Raw genomic sequence first — 11510 nt, 5'->3', positions numbered from 1 at the left:
TCTTTCAACGTCTACACCTCTACCAAAGCCACCCCGCACCCCTTCTTGTACCGCAGAGTTTCTAATCGCATTTACATCAAAAAGAAACCAGTGTGTAGGGTCCGGGAGTGTAAAAATCGGTTCTGACCAAAGAAGAGCGCTTTGGAATCAACATTACGCACCATGGCTGTGCTTTATTGTGTCACTCTGTAGGCCTAGAGACTGTACAAGTGGTCAGCAATCGAATATTTCCCATATAGTTTAGTTATGCGCATATAATATGAGGCAGACTATTTCAGAATTCTGTTTAATTGTTTTAAGTTTTCAACAATATTTCGAGTTCATTAGCAACAGACTGAGTACAAGCTAGCTAGCCGTGCGTTTCAGTTTACAATTTTGGACGCGTACGCCTAGGCAATTAAGTTTCCAAGCGTGACTCCCGCACCATGGCAATTCCAAAGATGCGACACCATTTGGCCTTTTCGGAAACGGAACCTTGAAGTAGTCAGGATGGCCGAGGTTCTGCCCTTTAGCACTGACACACAAATCTTTTTTTTTTTTTTTGGGGTCAACTACAATTCACATCTCATGATTCTTGATATAATTGATGTCTTAGCCCTGGGAGAACGTAGAAGCAACTTTGAGATTGTAAACAAAAACACTTGGAACAGTAGTTAAGAGGGGTTTAATGTTCCTCTTAAAGAATAGGTCAGACTTGAACGTACTCATCAGGCCACTTCAATAACATCTAAACAAATTGTCTAACCAAGCATCATAAAAATACATACATTTCAACAGTCTACAAAGATTCTTCTAATTTTTAAACTATATATTTTTGAGGTGCAGAAAAATAACTTGAACAAACATAAAACAAACCCTAATTTTACGGCAACATTGAATTGTTGTCAGACTGTAGAAACATGCATGTTTGGTATTTTCTTGTTCAATTAACATAATCAAGCGCGCACTATAGTGTTCACAGTGCTTGTATAATACAGTGTCAATGGAAAAAGTAAGTTCAGGGTGAAATCCTGACTGGTTCATACATTTGAACAGTCTACAATGATTCTTTTCATTTTCAAACTATATATTTTTGAGGTGCAGATAAATAACTTGAACAAACATAAAACAAACCCTAATTTTACGGCAACATTGAACTGTTGTCAGACTGTAGAAACATGCATGTTTGGTATTTTCTTGTTCAATTAACATAATCAAGCGCGCACTATAGTGTTCACAGTGCTTGTATAATACAGTGTCAATGGAAAAAGTAAGTTCAGGGTGAAAATCCTGACTGGTTGACATTTTGTACCAGCCTTGAGCATACATTCGAACAGAGAAAAAAAGAATAATAAATTCCCAGGACAGGAAGGGATAAATTGTGTCCATGGACCTAAAAACAAAGTTTAAGTTGTAATATAAATACATCGGGTTAGAAATCTTTAGAATTTAGCTTATGCTTATGCCACTGGATTTATCATCCAATTCAACTAACACTCCATGAGCCAGTACACACCTCATGCCCAATGTCCTCCATACGGGATGCCCTCGGAGGAGAAACGCTCCCCAGGCGTTCTGTCTCGTACCTGGGAAATGACAAACAGGGTTGGGCGTCAGTTCAAATTAGAAATTTAATTGGTGCGGCAGCTAGGCCCAAATCCTGAGTATACAAACCTTGGAAAATGAATAACACTAATCACCACTACACAAACCGCCTGATAAAACTACACCTCGCTCACAGGCAGTAACTTCACTCAAATAGGACACTCACAACTCTCAAAGAATAGCGAAAGAATATACTAATTCAGCTGATGACCTATAGTTTTTAATTTATTAGATTTCCGATATCCATATTATTCAAAGATAATTCATTATAATTGTATACAATTTTTAATTAATTGATTCAATTTAATGGTGTGCATACCCTTATAAATGGTAAATAAGAAAGTATGAGCTCCTCACTAAAAAATATCTTTAAGTGAACCCAGTTTCAGCTTGTATTCATACAGATAAAAAAAAACAAAAAAAAAAACTAGGAAGGAGCGGGTTACGGCCGACGGCAACTTTATGGTACTTTCTAAGTACTGTTGTTATGCATAAGCGACATTGTCTATTTGCAACAGGCCGTAGGGTTAAACTGAGAAGCTTAACCCACACTCCCTCAATCAAAATAAGGGTTAGTGTTATACTATTGGTTCCCGGGAAGCCTAACCCTTTCTCAGATACAATCATCAAATTCAACGGCTGTCAAGAACGAGCCCCACAAATCCCCACTTCCACACGTTTGCTCGGCACAGCCAAACACAGCTCGCCCGTGTCCCTTAGTTGTGACATCATAGAGTATGCTAACTGGTAGGGGTGGGAAAAATAATCGATTCTAAGATGCATCGTAATTCTCTATAGAACGATTCCGCCTTTTTTTTTTGCTTGCTCACAGTTCGCCAGAGGGATCATTTTAGTAATTTTAAAATTATTACATTTATCTTCAGTGTGTATTGGCCACGATTGCGATTCAGGCTACGCATAGCATGCACGCAAACTCACAGCCAGACACAAGAACTCCTTCTAAGTCAAGAGCAGCTTTTTCCATTAATGACATAGCATACAGTGATGTTGGTAGGTACGTGTCCTGCGTCCCTGACGCATTAAAATCTGAAAGGATGCACTAAACTCACTATCCATGCGTCCCGGGGACGCATCTCATTCTCCCCATGAAAAACGATACATTGTGAACATTAAACAACTCGTGTTTAATCACAGTAACTGGCCAAAGAAACCTTCTTGTGAGCAGACCGGACAAGCTCTGTTTCAACCCTCTGCGCATCTACTCGGCGCAGACGTGATCCCCTGTACAAAGTATCGCGACATGCTAATATAGCCGCTACCAAAACAACTCGCTCGTCACCGCTGATTTCATTTCAACAATTAAAAATACGAACTTCATAGTAAATAAACCCACGTTTCCACTGCTCGATGCTGTGCTCATTCGTGTCGATTATGTTGTAACATAATCCGGTGGTGGTGATGAAAACTACATTGAACGGCAGCCGCCATATTGTTATGCCCAAACGGCGCCTGCGCATACATCGCGCTTCCAACGAGATCCCGTTTTTCTCGAGAAACAGGCAGAGAAGAGAGAACGCAAAAATGCCAAAGAAAAAGATGAAACCTATTGCAGGTCAGCAAACTATTGCAGCTGCATTTTCTGTCCCCACTACCTCTGCACTCCTCCCTGACTCTGATCAGCCTAGAGAGAGTACCTCACATTGCCTGTACCTACTTCTGCCTCCCCCTCTACTGAGCCTGATGAGCCCACTGCAGAAGAAGTGCCTCAACCTTCTACATGTTCCTCCCAAAAAAAGCGAACTTTTCTGAAGCAGTGGCTCACCACATACAAATGGCTGCGCTTTTCAGATGACAATTTCATGTATTGTGACATTTGCACTAGTTATAACCAAACAGGCACAACTATGCACAAATCAAACAAATGCACCAATTACCAGCACTCCACCATCATTCGCCATTTTTTAAGCAAAGAACATCAGTCCTGCCTCAGTATTCCTGCTCTACAAAAAGACTTGGAACGAAGTCAGGTGAAGGTGGACAGTCAGCAGGACAAAGCAGCACTGGTGCTGTTAAAAAACACTCACTGGATGGCCCAGGAGGGTGTCCCCCTGTCCAAGTTTGAGTCATTAAACAACCTTATGGCAGAGGTTGGTGTCCCAGATCTCAAACTTCTGCAGCAAAAAGCTGTTTCTTACAGTTCACGATACACAGCCACAGAATTGCTGTCCAGTATAGCAGACACTGTGCATGCAGCTCTAAAAAAGAAAGTGAATGAATCTCCATTTGTGACTGTGCTCACAGATGAGTCTACAGACATCACCAACCATAAACGCCTTGTTGTATATGTCCAAATCACTGATACTGAATCATTTCAACCAAGCACTCATTTTGTTGCAAATAAAAAGTGTCTGGATACAACAGGTGCAGGCATTGCAAAATACATCCAGGAAGTGACGTCAGAGCTGGATGTCCCATTAACCAAAGCGATGAGCATGGGATCAGATGGAGCTGCAGTCATGACGGGAAGAAACAAAGGCTGCACAGGCATACTGCTTCGGTCCAACCCCCATATGGTGAATGTGCACTGTGTTGCCCACTCCCTGGCCTTGTGCACATCTCAAGCAGCAGAGGCAATACCTGAACTCAAAGAGCATCAGCAGATACTAACTGATCTGTTCAATTACTTCCGTGCTAGTCCCAAAGGAGCAGCCAAAATAAGAGAAATACAAAAACTGCTGGAAGACCCAGTGCTCACCTACAAGGAGCTGCATTCCATTCGGTGGCTATCTTACTACAGTGCTCTTCAAACTGTGCACAGGACAATTGACAGCCTGCTGACATACTTCACTGAAGTGACCCAGAATATCAGCAAAGACCCAAAGGCAAACGGCCTAAAGAAAAAGATTGGCACAGTGAAGTTCATCAGCATCACTGCTCTGATGATGGATGCCATGGCCCCTGTTACAATCTTATCCCAGTTCCTGCAAACAGAAAACGTTGATGTTGCATTGGTAAAGGTGAAGCTGGACTTTGCCATCAAGGATCTGGAAAAGATCAAAGAAATGACCTCTCCCAACCTCACAGCATTAGCCAGCGACATCCAGGGCAACATGTACAGGGGTGAGCATCAAATCACAAAATCCACATTTAATCTGGCTCAGTTGTGCATCAGCTTTATTGACAGCTTAATAAGCAACATGCACACCAGGTTTCCAAACACCTCGCTGTTGTGTGCGTTTGGTGTGATGAGTCTCCGTCCCATCTGCTTCATGAGTGAAGAGTTGAAGGCCTATGGAGAGGAGGAGTTAGAACTGCTTATTGCCCACTATGGGCATGAGCAAACCCACAAATGGAAAGAGGGCACTGAGGACCACCAGATGACTACCCGGCCCCTCAACAACGCTGAACAAACTTGAGAGGAGTGGGCCCTGGTGAAGAAAGTTGTCAAAGCACAGCACTACCCCAGAGAGAGCATGTGGAAGATTTGGGCATTGGTGACAAAGTATCACCTGCCAGATTTCCCCAACCTCACCATCCTTGCTCAACTTGCCACCACCCTGGCTGTGCATACAGCTGGCTGCGAACAAAGATTCTCTGCTCAGAACCTCATCCTCACCCCTCACAGGAACAGGCTGTCATCAGAACATCAAGAGCAACTTCTCAAGGTCAGCCTGGGGCCCAAAAGGTCAGAATTCCCTTTTGAAGAGGCACTGGCCAAATGGAAAGAGGTCAAGCAGAGAAGGCTGTTCAAGTACAAGTAATCATGACATATGCTCTAGGCTCTGTTTCACAGTGACTCAGTTCATTTGATTTAGTTGATGTTCAGATAAGATTTTGGTGACAATTCATTTATTGAAATCATTTGTTAAAATCAGCACTTTTATTGAAATGTTATTTTGGTATTACAGACCATAGAGACACCATTTTGTTTTGATTTGAATTCTAGTAACTTATTTTGGTGCTATTTATGATGCTACAAAAATCCTGTTTGATTTGAATGTATGCCACTGTGACAGTTCTGCAATAAACTTTTCAGATTTTGAATTTTATTTGTTTAATTTCTGATACATTTTGAACATACATTAATATATCCGTTTATTATAACCATATCATACCACCATCAAGGAGTTTAACACTATTGATTTAATTTAAGAAATAGAATAATAATAAAAAATAAACAAATTTTTAAACTGGGGAGTCGGGACCCATTGAATTTCTCAGGGACCCACCCAACTCGCCACCTGTGGGTCCCGGGGACTCACTACATTGAAAACCTATCAACATCACTGGCATAGAAAGATTAGAAAGAAAAGAAAACGGAACCCTATTTCTTAAATACCTCCATATTGTGTTGTAAGGCAAGCATTGATTATTGCATTGTTCATAGATAGTCATATTTGTGACAAAAGCCTTTTCTCTGATAAAATATTAGTGTTTCCCATACATAGACCAATGTGTGGCACAGCGCCACAGAATCAACACTGAGCGCCACAAATTGATGCCGCTTCTATTTTTCTTGAGATTTTTAAATATAATAATAATATATTAATAAATATAAATCCGTTCATTCATCTCCTCATAGCACTCTTTCTCCCTGACATTCTCGTTCACACACGCATATGCACACGAACACGGACACAGAGACAAGCGCTCATTCATGCCAGTGGTGCACGGGTAGGCCTACACTTATAAACAGCTGATTCACCCGGTCCACCACTCAACGCGCCTATCAAAGGAAAACCTGAAGCAGCGGGTTATTCGGCACAGAGAAGACGGTCAGCGACCGTTTTACCAAAGTTTAGTATGATGTACTGTGCTCAAAGACCTGCCTGAAACTAATGTTAACTCAGAAAAGATAATGTTATCCCTTATGAACTCAACGTTATTGATATTGAACATCCCGTACCCTAAGTCAGCATAGATAACGTTGGTAATGCAGCAAACAATGCGATTAATGTGGAATGTGGTTATAGTTGATAGGCTATGGTAGACGATTATATAGGCCATATTACCAAGTTTAAAGCAAAAAGATATACGATTTTGTGTTCACATTAAAATGTTAATAGCTAACAGTTTATAACATTTATTGTACAAATGTGTTAATTCAATGTTGACGTAAAATGGCAGATCATTTATATAGTAAAAATGTATTAAGACGCTGTATTTTCGGTTGACGTTACCTCAGTCCAAGAAGAGGGTCACTGTAGCTGGAATGTCCGGCCTTCACCAGTTCCTTGGCCAGATGTATGCCGTCGACAAGGATGTCCACCTGCCATTGTCGGTCATCTGAAACAAACTCCCGGAAGACTATCTGGAGGTCCTTGTGGCACACACGCTCCTGAAAGAACACTGCTGCCTTATCCGTCCACTGCCCTGTATCTGAGACTGGGCTCACTCCCCTCAATGAGCACGGGTAGGTCACCTTCGGCGGTCTCTTAAGTGCTTCCGGAAGAACCTTGACTTGGTAGCTGGCCAGGTGTATGTAGTGGCCGTAATCTACAAGGTTGATCACTACTGTTGTTTCAGCATGTACAACCTCCGCCCTGCACCATCTGCCCTTTGTGTTTGAATACACTAGGCAGCATGAGCCAGGGACACGGTGGGCTTCAGGAAGCGGCGGCATCTCATCGGGGAGCTCGTCGAGCATGGCAGAGACTTCATTCATAATGAGAAGGGAGTCCTCGCGGACTATGTAGAAGTCAAAGGGGGAGATCACTGCTGCAGCAAAGCCATAATACACCTGGCCCATATTGGTGGGGGCAAAGTAGAGTTGCCTGCTTCCTAGTCTGGCTTGTTCGTCTTTGAAGTTTGTCGTTATTTCAACTTTGAAGCCGTGTTGCTCAGAGCCCTTTATGACCGCTCGATACAAAGCCCTGTCATCATCATACTCTGCCAGAACATTGTTTTTCATTTCCAACTCCCTTCGTGTGCTCTTTATCAGGGACGCTCTGCTCACACTTGAGTTGAGAACCTCCCTCATATTCAGAAGATTCGTTTTTTCATCTTGAAGTTGAAGGAAATAGTCACTGACAGTGTTAATGTGTGAGACATAACGTAAAGCCTGTTGACCTGGTTTAAGTCTTGTTTCGGGAAAACTGGAGAGTGTAGGCATTTTAGGGATCTGGGTTGCTTTGGTTGCGTTTATTGTAGGCGACACCTTTTTTTCTCTGGGTTTGCTGTAGGTTGTGTTTAATGTTGGCGACCCCCTTTTGTCTTGCTGTTGGCTGTGGGTTGTGTTTAATGGTGGCGACACCCTTTTGTCTTGGTGTTGGCTGTGGGATGCGTCTAATGCTGGCGACACTCTTTTGTCTTGGTGTTGGCCGTGGGTTGTTTTTGGGGAGGGATTGTCAATATGCTCATTGACTTTGTTATTAATGTGGAGATCTCCATTGAACAGCTCAACAGTCAATGAACCATCCTTAAGCTTTCCAACTACAACAGCTCTCACTAGCTCATTGAGAAGAGTTTTCTTTAGCCACTGTGTCACCCAGGCCAAGGGCTCTGATTTGGGTACCCCAGCAAGGGTACATTTCACTGCCTGCATGGGAGTGTACAGCAGTTCAGCTGAATGGTTAGGAATCGACAAGACGTTGATCTTCTCTACAATGCTTGTGTTGCCATAATCCACAAAGAACACATTAAGATACAAAGAGGACTGGACGGGATTTGCCAGTCCCCTGTACCATCTTCCATCGATGTATTTTGCCAGGCACATACCATCTACTGGGGCTGTGGCATCTGCCCCATGTAATTTCTCCTCCTCCTCTGAGATTTTGGTTTCAAGTTCTTCAATGATTTCACTGTTCTTGTCAAGTTGGCAATAGATTTCCCATTCGTCGCTTATATGTGTGATATAGACATGCTCCTTATTCCCACAGCCCAAGTTGAATGATGAATAGGAAAAAGAGACAGGGAATGCAGAAGGTACTTGAGGTTTTGGAGTTATATTTTGAGTTAGTGCACACACTGGCATATTTTTCATTTGGGAGACCACGGTCTTCTCATCCCTTGGAACGACATCCTGACGCTGTGTCCAAGTACATAATTCTTCAGGTTTGCAGGGCCTCAATTTTGTTGTTTTTGTTTGCATAGCTATCAACCCAATAGGCAACACCCTTTTGTCTAGCTGTTGGCATTGGGTTGTGTTTAATGTTGGCGACACACTTTTGTCTTGCTGTTGGCATTGGGTTGTGTTTAATGTTGGTGACACCCTTTTGTCTTGCTGTTGGCATTGGGTTGGGTTCAATGTTGGCGACACCCTTTTGTCTTGCTGTTGGCATTGGGTTGGGTTTAATGTTGGCGACACACTTTTGTCTTGCTGTTGGCATTGGGTTGGGTTTAATGTTGGCGACACACTTTTGTCTTGCTGTTGGCATTGGGTTGCGTTTAATGTTGGTAACACCCTTTTGTCTTGCTGTTGGCATTGGGTTGTGTTTAATGTTGGTAACACCCTTTTGTCTTGCTGTTGGCATTGGGTTGGGTTTAATGTTGGCGACACACTTTTGTCTTGCCGTTGGCATTGGGTTGGGTTTAATGTTGGTGACACCCTTTGGTCTTGCTGTTGGCATTGGGTTGCGTTTAATGTTGGTAACACCCTTTTGTCTTGCTGTTGGCTGTGGGATGTGTCTAATGATGGCGACACTCTTTTGTCTTGGTGTTGGCTGTGGGTTGTATTTAATGTTGGCAACACCCTTATGTCTTGCTGTTGGCATTGGGTTGTTTTTGGGGAGGGATTGTCAATATGCTCATTGACTTTGATATTATTGTGCAGATCTCCATTGAACAGAGTTAGTGCACACACTGGCATAGTTTTAAATTGGGAGACCACGGTCTTCTCATCCCTTGGAACTACATCCTGACGCTGTGTCCAGGTACATAATTCTTTAGGTTTGCAGGGCCTCCAACTTGTTGTAACCTGCTTAACAGACTCTGACTGTGTGTACCTCCAGGGTTCAGCCTGCTTACAAGAGATCAGTAGGTCTGTAATGCCTTGATCACTTTGGCCTTCCATGGTAAAGAGGTCGACGACAATTTGATATTTACTTTGATGGACAACGTGGACCATCAAGGATTTGTTTAACACAGTTTGTTTGAAAAACTGAATGTTAGCTGACGTCCAAACATCAGTCAGGGGCATGATATTACACAGAGTGCAACTCAGGGCGAATGCTGCTTGACTCGCAAACTTCTCCGGTATTTTCTTAATTAGCATGTATGGAACATTCTCTGTGTTCCCAAAATCAATGAAAAGTACAACAGCTCCATGGTCAAGCTTTTGTTTGACTACCGCTCGGTAAAAATGCATGTCACGCTCATACATTGCGCAGCACATTTTCCCTATTTGAGGATTCTTCAGCACTTGTTCGTTGAGCTTTACTTGACTGAAATGCTCTGACATTTGACTCATCAAGTCTTCAAAGTCGCCGTTGCGTTTTTCGGTTCTCAATGAGAAGTCGTTTGGATCGATGACATGAACTACATAGCCCACAGATTTGGACCCTGGTTTAAGAACTTCAGCTTGAACTGACAAGCGCAAGGACTGCTCCTGGGTCAGCTCTGGTTCTTTCACAAAGCAGTCTTCATTACTGAGTACTTCGATTGAGTAGGTATTCAGTTTCACATCCAAACTGAGGACCTTAGCATTGAGTACTCCATTGAGTATCCCTTTCTTGAGAAGACATAGCTGCCTCAGTTTGCAGTCTTTGTCTTGTTCAGTTACAGAAGAGAGGGTGCATGGAAAAGCCATAATGGGCAAAGAAAAGCAATTAGCTGGCAGTCTGAGAATATTCTCAACTCTGACTGATTCACAGAATCCATAGTCGACAAAAAGTACTTTCACATTGGAGTTTACAGGAAGGCACTGCAAACAGCCTCTGTACCATTTGCCATCTTTGCCCTTCACTGAGCAAAGCAGACCAATGTTGTCCTTTGGTGTCCGATTGGGATCACTTAGAGTAGAATTGCACGCTAAAGTCAATCTCTCTGACATTGCCTGTAAATCCGATGCAGCACTGCTCACCTGACAGTGGAAAAGGCCAGGGTTCACCGCGGCAGTTACTTTTAATTGAACACATGTTCCAGCACTCATATCTGTCCCGCCAAACGATTTGAAGTCACTTTGTACCCATGGCCTTTGGTAGAAGTCAGGGCCACGTTCCATATTCTGTTCAAGGGGCACGTCTGTAAGCATCTTAACTAAGAGGAGGAATGTGTCTGCATCCAGATGCTTACAAAACCCCCGTCCAGCCAACTCTTTGTTGATGTCAGTGGCCTCAAAAAGCATCACTTTATGGGGAAGGAGGGCATGAATGTAGCCAGTGACATGGGTTCCAATCAGTGACAAGAGGTACTTTTCCATGACAGAATCCCAGCAGTCGTGTAATGGCAGCACGTTGGAAAAATAGCCACAGACTATCTTTGGGGGAAGATCAAGTAGCTCATTTGAACAGGAATACATTTGCGAAATGTCCACACTCATGACGTTGCCTTGGTCAATGAGGAACACATCAAAGGTATCTGCATTTGCATTTCGTACCTCCCCTCGATACCACAGCCCTGCCATCACATCTTCAACCAGGCAAAACTCTCCAAGTCCCACCGAAGCCTTGGTCTTTGGTGTGTTCTGTATCTCTGCCTGCAGGATCCTATAGTCCAGTTGCGACATGTTCAGATAATGGCCCTGAAATTGAATAAGAGGTGTTTCCTTGTTCAACTCCAGGTGGGTTAGCTTCAGATTGATGGGCCACTGGGAACATAGTGCAGATGTGGCAGAATCTGGAGACCTATAGGACACATTTTCATTTGTTGGGTTAGGAAACTCCTCCACACAATAAGGGCACTTTTCATTGCAGCCATTCAGTCACATTAACATATTTTGGTAACACTTTACAATAATGGTTCATTAATAAACAATACATTAACATTAGGCAAGGCAGTTATAAGCATTATATAGTATTAGCGAAAGT

The 11510-nt window shown here is 42.9% G+C and overlaps 1 protein-coding gene across 6 annotated transcripts in view; it reads right to left on the bottom strand.

Moving 5' to 3' along the window:
• Window positions 1-538: 538 nt before the first annotated feature.
• The window catches only part of LOC130385355 (tudor domain-containing protein 15-like), a 37973-nt gene continuing 27001 nt past the window's right edge, over window positions 539-11510 (bottom strand). For 4 of the 6 annotated variants that reach the window (XM_056593823.1, XM_056593824.1, XM_056593820.1 and 1 more), the window contains 3 exons: window positions 6726-11327; window positions 1496-1565; window positions 572-1372 (listed from right to left, as the gene is read on the bottom strand). In XM_056593823.1, coding sequence (XP_056449798.1) covers window positions 1256-1372; window positions 1496-1565; window positions 6726-11327 — 4789 coding nt within the window. In that variant the 3' untranslated portion in view covers window positions 572-1255. Of the gene's footprint in view, window positions 1373-1495; window positions 1566-6725; window positions 11328-11510 lie in introns of all 6 variants that reach the window. The other 2 variants (XM_056593821.1, XM_056593822.1) reach the window with 2 other exon arrangements.

This window comes from Gadus chalcogrammus, chromosome 7, assembly GCF_026213295.1.
Source record: "Gadus chalcogrammus isolate NIFS_2021 chromosome 7, NIFS_Gcha_1.0, whole genome shotgun sequence".
Lineage (NCBI taxonomy): Eukaryota > Metazoa > Chordata > Actinopteri > Gadiformes > Gadidae > Gadus > Gadus chalcogrammus.
This window is presented reverse-complemented; position numbering and strand designations above follow the sequence as displayed.